This window comes from Chelonoidis abingdonii, chromosome 1, assembly GCF_003597395.2.
Source record: "Chelonoidis abingdonii isolate Lonesome George chromosome 1, CheloAbing_2.0, whole genome shotgun sequence".
Taxonomy (NCBI): domain Eukaryota; kingdom Metazoa; phylum Chordata; order Testudines; family Testudinidae; genus Chelonoidis; species Chelonoidis abingdonii.
Window position 1 is genome coordinate 339,982,156 of NC_133769.1, and position 23,748 is coordinate 340,005,903.

The 23,748-nt window shown below is 40.6% G+C and overlaps 1 protein-coding gene across 3 annotated transcripts in view; it reads left to right on the forward strand.

Annotated features, from left to right (window-relative positions):
• The window catches only part of PDGFD (platelet derived growth factor D), a 170,886-nt gene that overhangs the window by 114,285 nt on the left and 32,853 nt on the right, over positions 1–23,748 (forward strand). For 2 of the 3 annotated variants that reach the window (XM_032771097.2, XM_032771096.1), the window contains exon 4: positions 16,326–16,385. The exons of the other annotated variant lie outside the window; for it this stretch is intronic. In XM_032771097.2, coding sequence (XP_032626988.1) covers positions 16,326–16,385 — 60 coding nt within the window. The remainder of the gene's footprint in view (positions 1–16,325; positions 16,386–23,748) is intronic. 3 annotated transcript variants of the gene reach the window in all.

Sequence of the window (23,748 nt, forward strand, 5' to 3'; positions counted from 1 at the left end):
TGACCTACTTGGGAAGCTCATTCCACAGCTGAGTCCTCTTCAGCTCAGGATGATTTGTGTCCAGCCTCTTGTGCTTTTTGAGCTGCATCATTCCAGGGACATGCAGCTGTCTTGGTGGACCACAGTTGGATATGGAACCATAGATATAGCTGGACTCTGGTTTGATGTTGGCCTTGAATGTCAGGATTAAGGCCTCCCACAGGCAGCAGAAGTAAACTGGGAGTCAGTAGCAGGGCTTTGAAGCTGTACTCCAGCTCCAGGCAAAAACCTGCAGCTCTGGGCTCCGCTTCAAAGCCCTGGTCAGTAGAGTACAGGGATGATGTGCTTGGGTGGTATAGGTCATGGAGAAGCAGCCAGCCCCATTCTGAAGAAGCTGGATCCCCTTCTCTGCTTATTCCTGCAGTCCTAGATACAGTGAATTATAGCAATATAGTCTTGTTACCACTGAGGTGTGGTCTGTCTCCAGTCCCACAAGTCTTTTAGTACCACTAGAATTCTCCCTATGATGGTTTTAAGCCTGGTTATGAGTCAAAGATGACACTGAGGTTGGGGGCGGATGGAGGAATTATGTTCTCTGGTGGAAAGGAAGGGTGCTGAGAGGAGTTGAGGGGAAAGACATGAACAGGTCTGATTTTGCTGCTGTAAACAGAAGGGTTGTAGTGAGACAGTCACAGATGTGACCACAAAGAGAGAGATCAGGAGTGGAGGGATTAATATGAGAATCGCTGGAGTAGAAATTATTCTTAAAGCAGGAAGATTAAGGCACCCATGGCTAAGAAAGAAGAGGGCACTAAGAATGGAGGCTAGTGAGAGCAACATAGAGTGAAAGAGGAGGAAATGGAACCACCCATGGAGAGGCTAACGGAGTGGTCAGAGGCAGGATAAAAAACAGACAAGCAAAGAGACACAAAAACTCAGAGAGGAAATTGAGGAGAAGGACTGAGAAAGATGAGGATGGAGAAGAGGCCTGTGAGCTTGGCCAAGAAAAAGATCAGTTGTCACCTTTGTATCTCAGTGAAGCTGAGTGGGCAGCACCCAAGTTGCAGAGGACAGAATAGCAGTAAGGGTTGGGAGTAGTCACTGTTGTTAAGGAGCATGGTAATGAAGAGATGGAGAGATGTGCCAAGGCAGCAGGAAGGAAGAATAAAGGGTGCAGGTTTAGGGAAGTCAGTGACATGCTTGAAAGGAGGGGGACAAGAAGCTGGTGACCATTTCAGTGTAGGTGTTTTCCTGGCAAGAACGCTACCTGATGGGAAGCATCGGAATTAGGAGAGCTGGGTTTTTGGAGAGTATCAAAGGTGGTGAAGAGGCAAGTGGGTGGGGGTGGAGGTTGTAGATGTGGAAGTCAGTCATAGGGAGGTGGAGGGGGGAAATACAAAGCTTTTGGCAAGGTGAGTGGAAGAGCTGAAGGAGAGGACAAATAGACAACAGTTGTAGACATCTGTCAGACTTCAACTGGCAAAGCAATCGTTTTCACCTAAAAATAAATTTGAGTCTGTGTTTTCTCATCTGCAGAAAGTGTGTACGTGGAGACTCTGTTGTTGACTGAACAGAGTGGTGAAGAGTTGGCCCTTTCCCCTCATCATTCCCTGATGCTTTGACTGCTTAGTTCACATTTGCCTCCCTTTCCGTACAGTATTGTCTACCTGTTTTCCCATAACAACAATCCTAATTGTGTCAGATTCCTGTTGAAAGTCTTCTTTACTGGGTTAAAGGTCGGGAAGGCATCATGTATGGTCAGGAGCCTAGTGTATTCACACCACTATAAGACTATTGGACTCTGGGTAAGGAATGGCAAGAATTCAAGTGCATGATGGTACTATTTAGCCCTTACTATATACAGCACTTTGTATCATCCAAAGATTAGACAAATATTAATTATGAGCTCAAGTACAGTACAGTAATAAATAATAGAATGTAGCAGCTCTTTAAAGGAATGGGTCAATGAGATGCATTAACAGCTTTAGATCTTAAAGAACTGGGGTTCTCTGCTGGGAGCACCTAGTAGTTGTGATAGTTAACTCAGAAGTTTTTTGTGTATGTGATTTACAGGTGACAGAGGGAATGCTTGCTTTTCTGAAAGATCAAGGTAAATAGGGGAGGGGCAAACTCACTACCAGGAGTATGTATGATATACATTGGCATCTAAGAAACATATATTTATTATTTCTTACAGTAGCTCCCCGAGGCCTTATTCAGGGTTGAAGCCCACTTTTTTCAGGATGCCTATACAAAGAAAAAGGCTTTCCCTGCCTCAGATAATTTACAGTTAAAGCCCTGCAAATCCGCCGGTATCTGCTTTATATTCGTGGATAGCCCAGCCAGGCGGATAGCAACAGGGAACTGCAGCAGACCCCCGATCTGCCCTGGCTGAGGAGCCCAAGCAGCCCCCGGGCAGCTCCAGAGATCAGCACACAACAGTGACTAGTGGCACTGGAACAGGGGGCCTTGCCTGTCCACATTTCACAGAGGCAGACCCCTCTCCCTTCCCTTCTTCTTCGCACCCAAGGCCCCACTGTTCATTCCCCGTGTCCAGGCTAGCATGGATCTCAGCCGGGGAGCTTGGGGAAGCCATGGCGGATCCTCTATGCCCACAATGCATGGGGGTGCTGAGAGCAGCCCCCAGCTGTGTTCCTTCCCCCCAGACTCCCGCCTCAGCCAAGGGCAGGTGGAGGGTCCGCGACTCTGCACTGGCTCCCCACAGCTGCCTGCGCCGCTCTCCCGAACCCTGCTCGGGCGTGGGGTGTGCCTCGGAGCCTCAGCCTGGACACAGTAAGTAGAGCTCTGTAAATCCACGGATACCTGTGGATAGCCTCAGACAATTTTTGTGGATCATGGATTGGATGCGAATACACATTTTTGTGTCCGTGCAGAGCTCTTTTTACAGTCATGTTAGTAATGAGACACAGCAAAGGGTACATATAGAACACAGAAATGGGTAGACAAGGGCACTTGTGAATACCAGAGATGCATAAATCTGGATAAATAAATAGCCATTGGAGCAGGGGGATTGGATCCGGGGGTGGGGGGGAATGTGCTCTAATCACCAAGCTATATAGCGATCTCATGCCTATGTGCACTCTCTCTTTGGCCCAGTGACTTGACTGTCTAATTACTTGGCCACAGTTGAACAGCTACCACACAGACTGAGGGAGCCCTACATCAAAGTACCTCATAACCCAGTCGTTAGAGGTGGCAGATCCCTGTTCAAATCTATGTGTAAATTTGGGATTTAGATGCCTAAAGTGGCAGGTAGGTGCCTAAATCCTTTTATGAATCTAGCCCTATGTAGATTCTGTACAGAGAAGGGAAGGAACTCCATCTGTCTCCTTAAGGTTACTTCTGCTTGACAGATTTCTGCAGGAGAGGACTGGTGAATGTAGACATATGTTGGACTCCCAAGCTCCCTTTAAAATCATATTGAAAAACTTGTGAAAAGCCTTCACAGGAGGCTGGGTTATTGATGACTTTTAAATGAAAAGAAGACCTGTGTGTCTTTCCAGTCTTGCAGAGAGGTGGGCCTCTGAAGCTCGACTTCCAGTTTTGAATTACAGCAACATTATTTATTCCATTACACATCAATGTTACCTTATAAAGGCTGACACAGACTTCTAGAGTGTTTATCTCAGGCTTGTACTTCAATATCCATTTCATACTCAGAATTGCTACAAAGTGGTGTGTTGTCATTCTTTGGAATCTAGAAAAACATCTCTGCACTAGGTAAAATGTGGGTATGATGGTTTGCAGAATACATTGTGTAGAGAATAAATTATCACCTTATTTGTTGTAACAGCTATAACCACTCAGAAATACTTATAGCCTTTGATTAAATAATAGTCCATGTTTTAAGAAGCATTTTAGCTTAGTTTTTGTGGTTTGTTGTTCTGTTATAGCATAGCTGCAAATAGTCGTAAAATCGAACAATTTTAAAAAGCTTTCAGGTCCTCTAGTCCATCTTTCTCCAAGTGCAAGAATGTCATTTATTTTTTGTACATTTATTAGTGTTTTGTCCAGTAAAGCTTTAAATATGCCAAGTAGAGATGAAGACAGTCTAATAAATCACATTGTCAGAAAGAATTTTTGCCTTGATAGCCTTAATTTTCCCTGTCTTAATGTCATCCCATTCCTTGCTATTATACCTCCTTCCATTATGATAAAGAATCTCTTTTTCTCATTTGTGTTTAAATTCTTCAGATATTGTAATGTCTTCGTACCCCCAGCCCCTTAGTTATCTCTTAGGCAACAATGTCCATATTTAGCTTTTTAACTTTGCACATAGATCAGTCCCTCCAACCTCCTCAACATTTTTGTTGCACTTCTCTGAATTCCCAAACTACCCTCCCCACCCGATTCCAATGTCTTTCTAGAAGTGAGGTGAGCTGAATCCAAAGATTCAAGTGAGATCGCACTAGATCTGTGTAGGGAGACACTATTGCCTCTGCTTCAGCATATTTAACTCAAAATTACACTGTCCTCTTTGACTGCCATAAAACAGTGGAAACATGTCTAATTTGCTTTCCACTGTCATCTTAGGGAAAGTCTACACTGCATTTGGAGGTGAGTTTTCAGCTTGGGTAAACATAACCTATGCTATCTTTAATCTAGCTAGAGTGACAAAAAATAGCAACGAAGACACGACAGCACAGGCTGTAAGTGCATGTCTACACTGCCCCACTATTAGGACTAAAGTGGTGTATTGCAGTAGAGGCACAAACTTAATAGTGCTCTTTGAAGAGACTACATTAGTATGAACTGTGGACCTTTAAGTTTGTGCTTGCAATGTCCACATGGGGGAGTTACAGTACAGCACTTTGGTGCACGCTGCTATTAACACCCCCTTACTCTAAACTGAAAGGCAGTGTAAACATGCCCTCAGCCCTAAAGCTTCCAGGATTTTCTTTCCCTGGGAATATCTCGGACTGGGCTGTATTAGCTTTCACCTTTTCAGGATGAATTTTACTGTGTTATTTCTAACCATCTTTTTAATCTTTCTATGCCCTCAATGGTGTTCTCAGCTCCTCCTAATGTAATATAATCTGAAAATGTTGTGCTCGTACTTCTTACTCTATTTCCTGGAAATAAATAAAGCTGGTCATCAAATTTATGTCTAAATGAAATCGTACCCAGCTACCACTGATCCCTGTGCTACTCCACTAGATACTGCCTCACAGCTGAGTGCTTTGCTATTTGTGATAACCCTTTGTAAGCATTCCCTCCTCTACTTTTGAATCCACATGACTGTTTGTATCCAGGCTGAACTGAATTGTTTTTGAAATAAGATTTTATGAGACGCTGTTACAAATGCTCTGCTAGAACAGAGATGTATCAAGTTTCCTGCTCTTCCTTCAAATCCACTAATTTTATAGTTCCAACAAAAACACAATCCAGTTTGTCTGGGCTATAGTCTCATTGTGAGAAGAACTTTTGGACTGATTTAATAATTAAAGCCTTGAGCTGGTAAGTGACTCTGCATAGGGCACAGGAGTAGGCCCTTACAAAAGTTGCCTGCAGGATCAGGGCCTAAAAATGTTGTTGTTGTTTAGAGCTGAGGAATCCATGTACATGTTGTTATTCAGCGATATCAAATGTGGATGGGGATGGCTCTCTTCTCTGACCTAGGGTTGTCCTTGCAAACAAGATTAATTCATCTTAGTCGCTTTTGCTTGGTGAACTGTTTTAAATATATATAACAGTGCTATATGGCAAGAGGGTAACTCATTTTCAAGGTCATGTTATTCTGTGCTGCAGGTGCAATAGACTATGGCTGTTGTTCCCAGCTGCAGAAATGCTCATTTTTAATGAGTGCCTGTTTCCCAATATATTTCAGGACATACAGCATTTCTTGCAATAAGTTTCCATGTGACTGAAAAACTCGTTACAGCATTTCTCTCTTCTCATGCCCTTGACTCAATGCAAATTGCACATCACTTCTCCCAACTAGGCCCCACACCTGTCTTTCATTTCCCATTTGTGTAGGAAGTAACTGCAATGCCTGTGTGAGATTCTGATGTGGTTTGCTGTGATCCATCTTATGTGCCATGGTGAAGCCAAGTGGTTGGTCTTTAGGATCCATAATCAGGGCTTGTTTCTTGGCCCCACAGTTTTCCCACAGTGTCTGTCACTTGTCTTTTGGTGAAAGTCGTGAGATTTTGACAGCTAACCAGAAGGGGTTTCTGGACTTAAGGCAACATTTTGGGAAGAGTTCGAGATCTTTGTAGATGAGCAAGTCTGGGTTGGTTATATAGTCGTATTCTTGTATTGTGGCTGCTTGTCTTCGGAGGGATGGTGGTATGATATGCACAAAGACGGGGAGCCAGGCTGTTGTTGTTGACTTCAGCACTCCTGTGACAGTTCTCAGAGCAGTGTTCAGTTGCATGTTGATAAGTTTCGGATCTACGGTACCTGTCCATAAGGGCCTGCAATATTCAGCTACTGAAATGACAAGGGCCAAGGCTGTCTGCAAGGAATATCTGCATCCCACCTGATCCCAGTTATTTTATGAATGCTTTAGATGCTATCAGAATGTGTAGTGTAATATATACCTTTATAGCTGAGTGCCTCCTGTCCTGTAAAGGTGCATAATGTAAACAAGGCCCTGCGTAAAATCATTTTATGTATGTGAATACAGATAGCCAGCACCTACCCATCATATTTTAGCTTATGATATCCACTCCCTTTTCTATAAACATGTGAGTTGATAAGGAAAAATCAGCATTACTAAACCTCTGAGAAGAAAAGGCGCTCAGGTCAGGTAATGAAAGGCAGCAAAAAAATAGGACACTCCGCTCCCCGAATACATAATTTATCTCCATCAATGTGTGAAAGTAAACTCTCTGCCTTCTCACCGTAGCAGTAGCTTTCAGTGCTTGCACTACTGGCTCAGTGCTGGTTCAAGTACATTTTCCAGGTCATTAAGAAATAGATTTAAAACATGGAAAGTTCTTATATTGCTAACTCCATGATATCCATGGGCTAGCACAAATGTAGGGGTTCTGCTTTAGCAGTGCCTATTTACTAGAGCTTCTCAGCCTGAACAAAGAAGGGGGTGGGGAAGGTAAGTTACGTTGAAACAAATCAAAGTTAAAAATGACCAGCTACAGATTGTAGTTAAAAAAAAAAAAAAACACTGACAGGTGCTGAGTAAAGACTCAGAACTCAGGGCCAGATAGTGAAAGGAGGTTGCTGCCTGAAGGTGCGGAGAGTTGCCTCCCCGTGTTTCCTTCCTTTAGTCTCCATGCAGGGACAACCACAGTGGCAGACCTTGCAGTCACCTGAGCACAGTGTCTGCTTCCCTCCAGCACAGCCATGGGAGATGGATGGAGACACAGATGTAACCCCACCCGCCGCTGCCCCACAGACGGGAGGGCATGCTACCTCCCCTTAAGGGATGTGTAATAACAGCTGTGCTCCTGCAGTGTGCCTGGTTGCTCTGTGAGATACGGTACCGAAGAGCTACAATGCTTCTTGGAGCTCCTCATTAGACAGTATGGTATCCCTAGTGATGCAGAGAGTGGAGCTATCACCTCCCTGGTCCATGATGTAGTATCTGTGTATGCAGCCCGAAGTCACCTTGGCTTTTTGTGTCACTGTATCACACTGGAAACTAGCATCAAGTTTTTCCTCTGTTATTACCCCCAGCCTTTCTTTGGCATTAGTCCTTTGAGTTTCCCCCTACCATTGAGTACAGTATCTGGTTCTGATTCTTTTTCTCCATTTACATTTTTTAAATGGAATCTTCGAAACAAATTGGAAAATAATATAGAAAAATGTTATTTCTATGTAATCTGTATCAGTTATAGGAATCTTAAGTGTTACTTATAACAATAGTAGGTAAAAAAAGAGAAGTGTGAAAAGTTTTAACATGAGTAATAATTTGTGGAAACACATAGAACTGGTGCTGAAAACTAAGTTGCTTGTTTTCCTTCTCTAATTACTAGGCTGAGGTCAGGTTAAAATAATCCAAATAAGCTATATTCTTCACTGTTTGCACTAAATCAGCAGCTTTTGATCCCATCAGTAAACTAAAAAACTGGCAGAAGATGATGCTTGTATTCTGCAAAGTTGTGATTCTTGGGGGTTTTGGTGGTGGTTGTTTTTTTCTACTATTGTTCTTATCATAGAAAGTTTATATAGCATTTTTAGTTGTCCTTAAAAGGGCCATGTCTGCCAGTCAAAATGTGAGAGTGAACAAAGTGTTTTGCTTTGCATTATCCCTCTGAACATGACACATGGTTCTGAGGCATGTTTACTGCAAAATTAAATGGACTCCCTTGGGAGTGAACTCAAAACTAATGGAACCTTCAAAAGAAATGCTGGGATTGTTGTTGGAGCAGCTAATGTCCCTCACCGGTATTTTTTTACATTGTATCCTAGCATTAGAGCTAAATCTGCTTAGATTCAGTTAAAGCATTTTCCTCACCTTCTGTTTCACCCAAATCTCAGCTCAGCATTTCCTGAGCACATCAGAGCACTTAACAAATCATCCTAATGAGAAAACAGAGAATTTGGAATATTAAATATACATAGATTATATTTGTAAGTGATTTTTATGTTTTATTTTCCACAATATGTGGAATGTGCTTAATTTCCTAGAAACAAGGGTACAGGAAAAATAATCTTTAATTTTTTCCTCATGCATAACCCTATTTATAGGACCATTCAGAATGGGCACACTTTGGGATCAGTCACACCAAGGGTAATACTAGCTTAACTACACATGATGTCAGTGCTTTCTGTTAATTTTAAGGACTTCTTTGCCCACCTGGGTGCTGTCGGGCTAGTAAATTGTCAATGTTTATTTATTTATTGGGGGGGGTCAATTTTGATCAGGGCAGCTTTTACCTATTACCGAGGAAGCTCCCTCCAAACACTGTCAGTCAGCATGACAGAAGTTCACCAGAGTCCTCTCAATGGCATTGGATTCTGCATTAAGAATGAGATCCCGACTCCTGGGGTCACTGTATTCAAGCAGGGAGACTTGATGTTACAAAACCACCTTCTCCACTTCTGTTAGTACACAGCTTTGAACTCCTGCAGCAGAACTCATGCCAGTAAACATCTATTCAGCACAGTGTAGTGCTGAAATCTGCAGCTCAGTTAAAAATGACCTCAGAGTGGCAGCTGAATGCTGTTGATTTACATTTTGTTCACAATTATTTAACTTTGTGGCATGCACCCGAGTGCTTGATGTTAACAAACTGGCCCTTATAGGCCCAGGGCTGAGGATGGACGTATTTTATAAACTGAAAATAATTAAACCTAATGCCCACTTTGTACATCATACCAGTAGAGATTCTTGTGTCTCTCACGTTATGTGCATCAGAGAGGAAGCTCAACAGCAGCTTAATGTTAGCTGGCATCTTGTTTTTCAAAGGCAGAGCTGCTGCCTTATATGGGATAAAATGTTACCCTGCTTTTACGATAGTTCAGTTAAATGTCAAGTGGTATGTGCCTTGGACTTTCTTATAACATACCTAGACCCCTCACCCATCCCCGTTATTCCAATAACAGGGGAAGGAATAAAAGGATTATTGACCAATCTAGCCCAGTATCCTGTCTTCTGTCAGTGGCCAATGCCAGGTGCCCCAGAGGGAATGAACAGAACAGGGAATCATCAAGTGTTCCATTTGTTGTCCCTCATTCTGAGCTTCTGGCAAACAGAGGCTAGGGACACCATCCCTGCCCATCCTGGCTAATAGCCATTGAAACACATCAAATAGACACATCAAGCTGAGATTGACTCAGATCACAATTATAGCTGAAAACTTTAGTCTTCTTTTATAGAGTTTGGAATCTCAGACTTACTATTCTACTATAAAAAGTGAATATGTCAGCATTGATCAGAAGTGATTCTGGATGTCATTTCACACTCGTATTAACATAGCCAGAATTGATTATAGGATTATAGCTACTGATATCTAGTGGCAGCTGGGCTTCAGGAACTCAATGAATTTAAAAAAGGATATCATTTCCATTAAATTCCATAGGGTTTTAGGGTATTTTCTGTAAAATTGTATTGGGTTCATCTCTATTAAATTCTATAGGACTTTTCCACAGGGTCTCTCCTAACACTGCCAATCTTGAGGTATCAACTCCATAATGCTAACCTGCTGTTTTTCCTCTATCCATGAGGGCAATCTATGAAAGGACATCCTCATATCCCCTTCCTGCCTTTCAAATGTTTACTATTTATTCTCATTGCTGCTATTGCTAGTGAGTGCAGGAATATCTGGAAATTAACCTATCAACTCTCCTTATCCATAACCTTCTTTCTACATTTATAAGATCCTTAGGAGTGCTCATTCAATCAGATTGATTGGTTAGCCATGCATTATGATATTTTCTTTGAACAGATACATTATCTAATGGAAGGGAGCATCCAGTTGAAGATACCATTAAACTTTTAAGGGAGTGATAAAAAGTGTTTTCAAAAAATGTGCTGCTAACTTTAATGGCCTAATCCAAAGTCCAGTGATATCAGTGAGCTTTGTATTAGGCCGTAAATCTGTAATTTAACTCCCAAATTCTCGGAAACCCTCTGGAAATCAGGTAGTAGGTACATCTGTTCTGTTACTTACTCATGGAGGCGATTTGCAGTTGCAGAATGGCAGGTCTGGTTTTAGCATCCAGGTTGAGGCTTGTTTGAAAATATGAGCAAGCAGCAAACTCAATCATAGATTCACGGAGTTTGAGACCAGAGAGACTTGTATTCATTTAGCCTGTCCTCCTGCATAACACAAGTTATGGAATTTCACCCATAGATTCCTGCATCAAGTCTATAACTTGTGGTTTAACTGGAGCATATAATTGAAGAAAGGTATCCAAACTATGATTTGAAGATTGCAAGCAATGAAGAATTTACCACATCCCTTGGTAATTTGTTTCAATGGTTACTTACACTCACTGTTAAAATATGTTCTTTATTTCCCATTTGAACTTTGCTGACTTCAGTTTACAGCCACTTTGTAAGCTAAAGAACCTTCTAGTGTCAGATGTGCCCTTGTGTAGATAATTATAGCTCATGATCAAGTCACTTTCCCCTAAGAGTCACAGAATCATAGTGTTTAAGGCCAGAAGGGACCACCAGATCATCTAGTCTGACCTCCTGTACATCACAGGCCACCAACAACACCCAGCCCCCACAAACTGATCCCAACAATTGAAATTAGACTGACGTATTACAGCCCACAGAATACTGATCCATTATGTGCCACAGGTGGACCAACGCCCAGCACTGACCTCCCTTAGTTTTACATTGCAAGGCATGATTTCCAGGTGACGAACTGTTCTTGTAGCTCTTCTCTGAACCTTCCCTAATTTTGCAGCATCTTGTTTATAGTATGGCTACCAGAACAGGACATAGTAGTCTCTTCCCTACTGTATACAGAAGTAATACAGCTTCTCTGTTCCTACTCAGTATCTTATTTTATGGAAGCAGATATCCTTAAACACCCCTAGAAGAGCTATTAATAAATACTGTAGGATTAGAAAGTGAAAACACACTATGTGATGAATTGAAATTATGGTAAGTGAGCAAATTTACAGGCAGCTTCTAACTTATGCCCGTGTCATTTCTTGTCATCTTCAAAACCAAAGTTGCTGTGTGCAACAGCACTTCCTGAAAAATTATCATGAAACAGCCCAAGTGCACAAGTGTATTTATCACAGTGTTTCTTTAATGGAGTTGTCGCTTTACTAATGCTGCTTGCTTGATATAACACTGTTCTTTCCATTTTTTTATTTTTTTTACTTAAATACCTGTCACTTTATTATACGGGATGATTACAGGATTCACTCCTCTGTAAGCATATCAGCACTGAAGCCAATTACAGGGGAGAGGGAGAAGGGGGAAATAAAACCTAGTCTCACCACAACTTGTGCCTGGAATATTAATGTTTACTAGGATAACTTCTGTTGTGAGAATCTGGATGCAGGAAGTTCTTCTATAATCTGATCTGTCTGTCTGTAAACAGGTAATATTCCCACTTTACATTTATTTCCTTGCCTTTAGTCACTTAAATATTAACAGAATTTAAAACATTTTTTCCTTATGGTTTGCCGTTTCAAGGGTTTTCCCTGTAGGGCTTCCTCTGTCCTATTCCATGCTTCCTTATGACATAGTAAGATGTTCCAACTAGCGACCCAAAAAAAAGTTCCAATTACTTTTATGCTCCTAGACTAGAACTGATTGGACATGCCTTTTCTAATCTCTGATGACTCACCAAAATCATCTCTGATGTCAGGATAATTCTGCGCAGTCCATTTGATGATGTGCCTAAGACATTTATCACTCTCGCATCTGAGCACAAATAGGGCTCAACTTTTTCTGCTTTTCATGTTCCTGATTTTGGTTTTTCCTTTTTTTTTTTTTTAAAAAACTTTTCTTTTCTCTCTTCCTCTACCTCCTCACTTAGAATGACCATGGGAGGCAATGGCTCTTCTGGGAGAGGGACTTATTAAAGAGGTGGGTCTTGGTGGTTTGTGGATGGATAGGCAATCTTTGACTGAGGCCCTGAAGATTGGGAGGAGGAGCTTTAATTCAATCAGAAAGGTCCAAATTGTTACCTCCCTATTTTTCCAATATTAAGCGCAAATATAGTTTTGATTTTTTAAACAAATGTTTGTTTATTGCTGCTTGAAAATGACTACAAAATAGCCAGAAGCCTAGTACTCATGTGCAAACCCTACAAAAACAAACCAGCATGAGCTCATCAGATAATATGTGATACCTAAATGTGATACCTAAACATATCTCTCAGATGTCTGTGGGATTGTTATGAATATAGAAGGCAAAGGAGAAAAGAAACTACTTTGATGCAATTCCTTTAAATAACTGGGAGCTGGAGCCAGTAGATTGTAATTAACTCAGAAGTATGTTTGGGTTGAAAGCTCTTTAGAAGCCAGAAATGGCTGCAGCTGCTTTAAGGGGTGGTGGAACAAAGCCATCTAGCAATGCATGGTTTATGTTGAGTTTTAGTAGATGAAGTATAATCACCAAAACAAAATGTGCAGTCAGTGAGATCCAAGAAGCAGGTGGTGCACCTAATCATCTCAACAACTTGGCAACAGCTATCTTAAAAAAACTCATTGTTTCCTTATCTCTAATATTAGGTAACATAAGAGAGTAGAGTCATTTCAAGCACAAGAAGATATCGTATCTGGAGTCTCCTCTAAACAGTTGAGAATACAAATTGTCCCTGTGTTAAATTAATGTTTCAGAACTCAATGCCACTTCTCTTGGGAGTGCAGAAGGGTAATTTTTGATGGGGAAAGTTGGTTGCAAAGTTCTGAAACTGGCAAATGTTATCAGGGGATCTGTGGGCCTGTTGAATTGGTTCCTATCTAACATCAAAGCAAGACTATTAACTAGAACTGGATGAACAATTTCAAAGTAATATGGCAAATGTCCTTTTGACTATGTTATTTGTGAACTGGTTATAGCATATGCTGTTTACAATAGTAGATACATAATTTGTGCAAATAAATTGTCTGTGGATTGTTTCCAAATTGTCCACTTTAAATATGCACAGTTGGATATCTGCAATTTCATTTGCCACCTAAATGACGTATAGTTTGTGTTCTCTGGTTGGATAACCTAAAATTTATAACCCGAAGGTACCTAAAGAAATCATGTGCTTTTGATTATCTCAGGTAGAGGGTGGACTGAGGGAAAGAAGCACTTCAGGAAGAGAGCAAGAGAGAGCAAAAGCTTTGAATAAGCAAGTGTGTGAATTTTTGGACATTTAATATTTTTTACTGTGCTCTTTAGCAAAATGTATAGCATTATATATAACTATGCATGTGGACTCCGGATTTGAAAATAGCTAGGTTCCTTCCTTACTATGGAAGAGAGAAAGCTATGACAGATTTATTGATGGTCTAGCAGGCTTTATGTTAAATTCTCTTGTGTCATATTCACACCACATAATTATGTGTGTGTGTGTGTGTGTGTGCGCGTGTGTGTGTGATCTTACTTGCAATTGAAGTCAATAGAGCAATGCTGATTTAAACCAGTGGAGAATCTGGTCCTCCAGTTTCACCCTGTATTGACTGCCAAATTAAAACACATTGCAGGGCGTATTTTCAGTTGGTGTGAATTGTTATAGCTGAGGATCTAGCCCTATAGTTTAAATGCATTTATGATGAAGTTCTATTATTAGGACTGATTTATATATTTTGCACAAGCTGAATATCAGGCTGTGTCTATGTTTCAAAATCTTTATATAGATTCAGGCCAGAAGGGACCATTGTGATCATCTCGTTTGACCTCCTGTACAGCACTATATACCACAGACCTTCCCTAAAATAATTCCTACAGCATATCTTTTAGCAAAACATCCAATTATGATTTTAAAATTGTCAGTGATGGAGAACCACCATGACACTTCGTAAATGGTTGCAATGGTTAATTACTTTCACTGTTTCACTTTCACTGTTAAAAATGTATACCTTATTTCCAGCCTCAATTTTTCAAACTTTCAACTTTGCCATTGGATTGTGTTATACCTTTCTCTGCTAGACTGAAGAGTCCATTTTTAAATACTTGTTCCCCATGTAAATACTTAGACTTTTCTCTGAACTCTCTCCAGAGGGTTCCAATTTATCAAGGGCTAATGCATCAAAAGATTAGATTCTCTCTTTTGGCCACATTGGGAGCTTATGTTCAGCTGATTATCTACCACAACTCCCAAACCTTTTTCAGTCACTGCTTCCTAGGAAGAGTTCCTCATCATGCAAGTATGGTCTACATTCTTTACTCCAAGAGGTATACATTTACATTTAGCCATAGTAAAATGCATATTGCTTGTTTGCACATAGTTTACCAACCAATCCAGATTGCTCTGAATCAGAGACCTGGCCTCTTCAATATTTACAAGTCTCCCAATTTTTGTGTCATCTGCAAACTTCATCAGTGATAATTTTATGTTTTCTTCCAGGTCATTGACAAAAAATGTTCACTAGTGTAGGTCCACGAACTAATCCCTGAGGGAACCCACTGAAACAAACATGCTCGATGACAGTTTCTCACTGTTACACTTTGAGACCTATCAGTTAGTCAGATTTAAATCCATGTTAAGTTTACAACATTGTAGTTTTTTATCAAAATGTCATATGGTACTAAGTCAAACCCCTTGCAGAAGTCTAAGTGTATTACATCAACACTATTAACTTTATCAATCAAACGTGTAATTTCAAGTTAGTTTAACAGGATCTATTTTCCATAAACCCATATTGATTTGTATAAATTGCATTACCCTTTTTTAATTTTTATTAATCAAGTCCTGTATCAGTCACTCCATTATTTTGCTCAGGACCAATGTCAGGCTGACGGGCCTACAATTACCTAGGTCACCCTGTTTACCCTTTAAAAAATTGGCACAATTTTCTGTCCTTTGGACAACTTTCCTCCAGTCTTCTGGAACTTCTCCAGTACTCCAAGATTTATTGAATATTGACATCATACAACCTTCATTTCTTGGTCTTTTAATGGTTTTAGTTGGAATGCATAATTTTTTTTAACTAGAAATGGACAAAACTGTCATGGAGCCAAATAATTCCTCTGTGTTATTAGATTTGTCTCAAATTGGCCTGTCCACCATTAAGTAATTGTTTCCTATTACTGTACAGGCATCCAGGCTATATTCCATCTGGAACTGCCAATTTTTTTTTATTATTTTTGTGATAATGGCACTTCTAATATAAATGGCTTGTTCCCATAATGTTTTAAACAAGTATTATTATTATTAATGATTATTATTTAATATTCATATTACAATAGCACCTAAAGACCTTAACCCCATTTTGTTAGGTGCTGTGCAGACATAGAATACGTAACTGTCCATGCCCCAAAGAGCTAATTCATAAGGGATGGAGAAGAAAAACAGAGATCTCTTCTATGGACCAGGTTTCAAAAGGGTGAAGGACACCGAACACTGAGGGCTTGGCTACACTCACACTTCACAGCGCTGCAACTTTTGTGCTCAGGGGTGTGAAAAAAAAAAACCCTGAGCACTGCAAGATGCAGCGCTGTAAAGCGTCAGTGTAATCAGGGCAGCAGCGCTGGGAGCATGGCTCCCAGCGCTGCACGCTACACCCGTAAAGGATGTGGTTTACGTGCAGTGCTGGGAGAGCTCTCTCCCAGCGCTGCCGCTCTGACCACACTCACACTTCAAAGCGCTTCCGTGGCAGCGCTGCGGGAGCGCTGCCACGGCAGCGCTCTGAAATTCCAAGTGTAGTCATACCCTAAGATATTGTGTAAGGGTCTGGTAGTTAACTTTAGGACATTGCCTTGACTGTGATTTTTTCTATGGGTTTTCCCCCTTTAGGATGATTTCCAGCCTGCAGCATCAGAAACCAACTGGGAGTCAGTCACAAGCTCTGTCTCAGTAAGTAGCTTGTTACTATTTTGCCCATGAAAGGATTGGTAGAATGGTTTTCAGTACAATGTAAATGCATCTGTAGAGGGGAACTACTGCTTGACCTGTAAGCAGGAGATTAAGTGTTCTTCAAACTCATTCTAGACTGTCAATCATTTTTAGGGAGTGGAGGGTGGAAGGCAAGAAATGTCAGCAGCTATTTTAACATGGGATGGCCAGTGGATAAATACTTAGCACTTTCAAACTGAATCCTCCTAACAAAAAAAATCCTTTACATTTTGAGATGTAAAGTTTCTTGGTCTAAACACATGAGCATATTTTGCAATAATTAGCATTAAAGACAAGCCAGTAAGAGAACGGATTAACTTTTTTGAATTTTCATTACTGAAGATTTTTTGTAGTGCCCGCAATTAAATTAAATCTTAATTCGACAGCTCATTTTGTGTAACTAAATATGACTTTTAAAAAAAGAAAACCCAATTAAAAATCTCCTCGCTCCTTCACTTTATTTGATTTATGTCACAGAAAAAAAATCAGCCCCGGCAGCATTTTCAAGCAAAACTTAGGGTATGTCTACACTGCAATTAAACACTCACGAATATCCCATGTTAACTGACTGAGGTTTGCAGTGCTTCAGCTTTGGGGCTGTTTAATTGCAGTGTAGACATTTGGACTCAGGCTGGAGCCCATGCTCTGAAACCCTCTCTAGCCGCGGATGTTTAATTGCAATGTAAACAGACTTTGGGACCACACCATGTGGGAGAGTAATGCCAGCATCAGACTTGGTAATGGTACAGTCCCTCTGCCATATGCTGCATTGTCCAGTCCCACACTCACAGTGTGTATTCACTTGACAACTCCTTTTATATAACAAGTACAGACGCCCCCCAGGTTACACAAACCTGACTTACGCAAATCTGCACTTACGGGAGAAGTTCCGTAAGCTAGAAATAGCGGTGGGGTTTTTTTTGGTTTAGTTTGGTTTTTTGCATTATGGTCGGGTATATGTTTCCGACTTACTCAAAATTCGAGTTACGCAAGGCATTCTGGAACGAAACACTTGTGTAAGTAGGGGAACGTCTGTAGCGAGACAGATAGTGATTGGAGTGGAACTGACCAGTTAGATCAAACCTTGGAAAATACTGGATGATGATGATACTGTTATAATACTTAACCTCCACAGTAAAGTGCTTTGAAATCCTAGGATTAAATCTGTTATATGAGTCCTGAGTAACAGTATTATCGAGGGCCTGGCTCTATTAGACATACCATGGAGAGAATATCAAGGTGGTATTTGGTAAATCATGTTCTCCTTCTGTAATAACTATTTTTCCTCCTCCTAACATGTTTTGTTGTGCATTTTTATCTGACACAATATGTAATTTGAAAAAATGGGAAATGTCTTTGAAAATGTAAGAGAAAAGCTCCCTCATCAGGTACGTGGGATCCTGAGATCAAATTACACTGAAAACATTGTCACAGTGATTGCCCTCACCATAGTAAAGTGCCAAAAATGTAAAATAATAATCCACAACCCTTTTCCTATGGAAAACCTTTCACAAGATAGTTGTTTCTATTTGTTGTATGTGCTTATATGGCCATTATCACCATAGTATCAGAGCACTTTAAAATTATTATAATTATTTATCATCCCAGCACTCCTGAGAGGTAAGGAAGTATTATCTCCATTTTACAGATGGGGACCTGAGGCTGGGAAGCCTGTGACTGAGCCAGAAGCTGAGCCTAGGTCTCTTGGTCCAGTTCAGTGCGACAGCTACTAGACACTCATTCCTTCTCCACTGAGCACACCATAGTTAGGTAGTAAGCATCAATAACCTTATTTCATAGTTAGGGAAACTGAGGCAGAGAAGATGAGCTATTTGCCCATGACCACAGAGTCAGGTCGAGACCTCAGGAATGCCTAATTTTTTGGCATAAAGAGGTTCACAGATTCTACTGTGGGTCTTCAGTCAGCATGGTAGGGCAGAACTTTAACCTGTCAATCACTGGCATAGTTATACTCTGTTCCTACCAAAGAGCCTGGCACTGATTGACAGGTTTGAGTTCCACCTCCCAAACCTGCAAACACCCTAAAGACCCACTGTAAGATCTTGCAGGAAAAAAATACATTTGAGTACACGCACATGCATTTTCCTGTTCCCAGGCTTGAGCTCAAATCACTGACCCACATCTCATGCTTTTCCTTACGAGGCTTAAAGCAGCACCTCCTCCATCTGCCTCTAGCCTAAAGTTCTGGAGCCCATCACTAACCCCAGAATGAGATCTTTCACCCAGCAGAGCCATTATATCCAGTCCTCAGTCTTGTGGTTCAGTATATAATGATCTGATTCAACAACAACTGAACTTCTGCAAAACTGCATATCCCATTCACAATAATACAGAACGACTTCATCATCACTAATAGAATAGTAATGAAAAATAATGAAGACCAAATGAACTAATGGTCTGGTTCGGATTAGAAAAGAGCTGCCAGTGTGTCTTATGAAACTCACAGTATATTGAATGTTTAAGTAACTAACAAGAAGTGCATGATGTGGTAACTGTGAACCCTTTCACATTGTACTGTTCTTCTATGTCTCCTCTCAGTCACAGAAACCAGATGGCACAAGCTTTTCATAAATCCAATATTTAGCTCTTGGCAGGACAAAACAGAGGCAGCTTTGAAGTTACTTTTGGGTCTGTCACATGACATAGCTGCCAATAGGTTATCTGAGCTAAAATAATCCCTCTGCATTGCTTATTGCTCTGAGAAAGTTGAACTTTTTTGTATGTGTGAACTGAGTTGAAGTCCTGAGTAGAAATTTTATAACCCAAAGAAGGTGTGAATTCCCCTTGCTTTTATCGGTTTGACATATCCTGTAAATCCACAATCTGACCTCCAAGTCTCTCACAAAATGTAAGAGAATGTATGGCTAAACACATACAAACAGCACGGTCTCATCTAAATCTCATACATGTGCCTTTCTGAATAGAGACCCTGACCTTTTTGCATAAAAAGTACTGGCTGCTCCTAGTCTATTAACTCCATTAGCAGTCCATTAATTCCATGAGAGTGTCTATATCTTTGCAAACCAGCCTCTAGAGGACAACAAGATCATATATACTTGAGTGGGTTTGATGTTCCTCCAGTGGAAGGCAAGGGAACAAAAGGCAGTTGATTTGCAATTCTGCTACTTATGCCACATCCTCACGTCTTTCTCCCTCTCTCCCTTCTCTTTGTTCTTTGAAGGGAATTTAGTAACTATTTTCCTCTTTTGCTATGATTACAAACCAGTCACTAGCCCCACTGATTTCTCTCTATAGTGGGTTCCTAGTGATATTTTAGCGTGTTTCTTTTTTTACGATAAATGATTATGTGAGCACTGTACATGACGACTGTGATTAGAACACTGAATTTCATATAGCATTGTTTTACATAGAAGCACTTTATTCAGCTTACTGGTGTGAGATTTGTTCTCATGGGGATCCGACTCCCATCTCTTTGACAAAGTCTTTATTCCAAGGCACTTAGAAGTCAATAGAGGTTCTTTGTTGCATGTCTTCCTTTTAATGAGTCATGAATTTTTAGAGCTGTCTGCATTGGTGCCTCATTTAACACTGGATTGTAGAAGGGTTATGAAAGTGGGCCCACTGAAACTTATTTGTGATGGGTTCTGGGTTAAAGGCTTAATAATTTCCAGGCCAATACTGTTAAAAAAAAAAAAAAAAAGTCCTTTATTCATATTTAACACAACCCAATTCCATAGTAACACAACCCCAATTCTTAACTCCCGTGTAGTGTGAAATTAAGCAACCTGCAGTCCCCTTCCATGTAACAAACTGTATATATTTCATTTTTTTTATGTGTCAATAATCTGGAAGGTCATATTTGTAGCAAATTAACGCAGTAAAAATCAAGGTCTTAAGACGTGCAACATTTGCTGGGAAGACAACAGTATTAAGTAGACTGGATCAGTAAAACTGAATAGTTTACTCAGGTTAAGAAGCACTGATCCAAGGAACTACTCACCTGAGTAGTGCAAACTTCATAGATTATAGAAGTATTTTCAAAGGATCCAGGTCATAAAATGACTTCGTGGGAAAATTCAGTCGTACGTGCCGTGGTATGTATGTGCTGTAATCGTGAGATGTATCAGCTTTGATAGACAACCTGAGCTAGCTGGGTATTAGAGCAGTGTACAATGGCAATTGCACACTTCGCAGGGGCGAACAAGGCCACCAGCTGGAACATAAGTATCTGCTGTGTGACTACCTATACTGAAATTCGCACTCATTAGGATTCACGCTTTGAGAACCTGTTCATAAGACTGTCAAGAACTTAAGGTCAGAAGGGACCAGTAATGACACCTAGTCTGCCTACGCTGCACAACACAGCCTACAGAAACTCACCCACTCCACATCCTGGCTATCAATACTTGTGCTGAGCCATTGAAGTCTCAAATCAGGTTAAAACTCTAAGGTGACATCAGAAACTTCCAGCAAGGGACCCGTGCCCCATAGCCGCACAGAGGGATGCGAAAAAACCCCAGGGCTCTCAATCTACCTGCTCGCTGAGGAAATCCTCTTCCACAACCACCAATATGGCAATCAGCTAAACGTGAGTAAACGGGCAAGACTCACCAGCCAGACACCCAGAAAAAATTCTCTGTAGAACGTCAGTTCCCGCCCCTATCCTAACGTCCCAATCACAAGCAGTGGGCATATTATGATAATAGTAAGACGCAATCTCAGCCATAAACTTACAGCTTAGTCTGAAGCAAGATTTCTTTACTCCCCCTACCCCTTGAAGGCCTGTTCCAGACTTCATTCCTCTGATGGGTTAGAAACTCATCTAATTCAAGTCTAAACCCTGATAGCCAGTTAATATCCATTTTCGGTGTCCAACATGGTAACTAAAATAATCCCTACCCCCCTGGTATTTATTCCTCTGAATATTTAAGAGCAAATCGTATCCCCTCAGCCTCTTGTGTAGACTAAACAAGCCAACTCTTTGGATCTCTTCAAATAAGACAAGATTTCATTCCTCAGACAATCCTAGTAGCCCTTCCTGTCCTGTTCCAGTTTGATCAATCCTTAAACTGGAGACCAGAACTACACACAGTATTCCCAGATTGAAGTCTCCACAGTGCCTTGTATAACATACTAACACGCTCCTTATCTTTGCTGGAAATACTCGCCGAATTTTGTTTTCAATCACCAAGAACCCGCATAGCTTTTTCACAGCCATATCAAAGATTGCGTGCTCATATCACTTGAGAATAACAATACTCCGCGGTCCTTCTCCTCCTGCTGTATTTCCAAACTGATGTGTCCCCACTTATAACAAATCTTGCTATTAACCTAAAAGAGGACCTTGCACTTGCACTATTAAATTTCATCCCATTACTATATACTCCAGTTACAAGGTCATCCAGATTTTCCTGTATCATATTCTGGTTCCTTCTCTGATTGGCAATACCTCCCAGCTTTGTGTCACCGCAAATTTTATTAGCACTTCCCATTTTTGTGCAAGTCAGTAATAAGAAGATTAAGTAAGATTGGTCCCAAAACCGATTCTTAAGGAACTCCACAGTAACCTCCTCCAGCCTGACAGTCACCTTGCAGTACGACTCATGTAACTCTCCTTTAACCAGTTCCTTATCCACCTTTCAATTTCATATTGATCCCATCTTTCAATTTAGCTAATATCCCCATGTGGAACCGTATGGAATGCCTTACTGAAATCGAGGTAAGTTAGATCACTGCATTCCTTTGTTAAAAATCTGTTACCTTCTCAAAGAAGGAGATCAGGTTGTTTAGCACTATCTACCTTTGTAAAACCAGTGTAATTGTCCCAGTTACAACTGACCTCAATGTCCTTACTGCTTCTCCTTCAAATTTTTTTCTAAAGACTTGCATACTACAGATGTCAAACTAACAGCTGTAGTGCCCTGAGACCTTTTTCCCTTAAAGATAGAACTATGTTAGCAATTCTCCGAGTCAACGGTACAGCCCTGAATTTACAGATTCATGAAAAATTCTTGCTAATGGCTGCAGTTTCATGTGCCAGTATCCTTTAATATCTTGGATGAGATAATCTGGGCCCCCCGATTTTAGTCCCATTAAGCTGTTCAAGTTGGCTTCTACCTCAGATGTGTAATATCTTGCTCCATATCCTCATTCCATTTGTCATCCTATCATATCGCTAAGCTCCTCATTAGCCATGTAAAGACTGAGGCAAGTATTGGTTTAGATATTGGCCATGCCTAGATTATCGATAACCTCGCTCCATCCTCAGTGTTTAGCATCCCACTTCTCTTTCTTTGTTTCTTTGTGTTTGTTTACTATAGAACCTTTACTATGGTTTAATTCCCTTTGCAAGGTCCAACTCTACATGGCATTTGGCCTTTCTCATTTATCCTACATGTTCTGACCTCAATAAAGTCTTTCTTGCTTGATCACTCCATCTTCCACTCCTGTAGACTTCTGCTTTCATTAATCAGCGTCTCTGAGATGCTTGCTCATCCAGCTGGTCTACAACTCTCCCTATGAATTTTTTCCCCTCTTGGGATGCAGCTTCTGATAGTTTCTGCACTTTGACTATGAAGTAATCCAGGCCTCCTTCATCTTTAGATCCCCAATTTCTAAGTCTAATCGACTTCTCTAACTATTTCTTAACTTTTTAAATTTAGCCCTTTTGAATCAAAAACCCTAGTCACAGATCAATTTCTGTTTATTCTTCCATTTAGTTTAAAACTGAATTAGCTCATGATTGCTTGAACCAAGGTTGTCCCCTACAACCATTTCTTCTATGAGGTCCTCACTATTCACCAAAACCAAATCTAAAATGGCATCCCCTCTTCTTGGTTCAGCAACTACTTGGTGAAGGAATCCATCAGCTATTGCATCTAGGAAAATTTGATCCCTATTATTATTACTAGCTTTAATCACGTATTGCTATTCAAGCTGCAACCATGCCCCATGATTGTAGTATAGACATACCCTATGTGTCTACATGGCTTCAGGTCCAGATTGTGAGGACAGAAGAGATTATTTTCTTTCATTTTTCTGTCAGTTTCAATGTTTTAACTGAGAAAATAAAGGTCTGAGTTTTCCTGTATTTATATCCTGTGCTGTTATACATTGTCAGCAGTTGATTTAATATGTCTTAAGAGAATGACATATCTGCAATCAGTTCTTTCTTGAGTATATTTTACACAGAAATTAGGACATTTGAGGGTAGTTTGGGGGAGGAAGATAATATTAGGCTATTGAATATTTGGGCATTGAAATTAGGACTTTGGCAATTTTGCTATAGTAAAAGTGAAACTCTTCCCTATAAATGCACGTTAGTTATTAAAGGTCAGTTCTG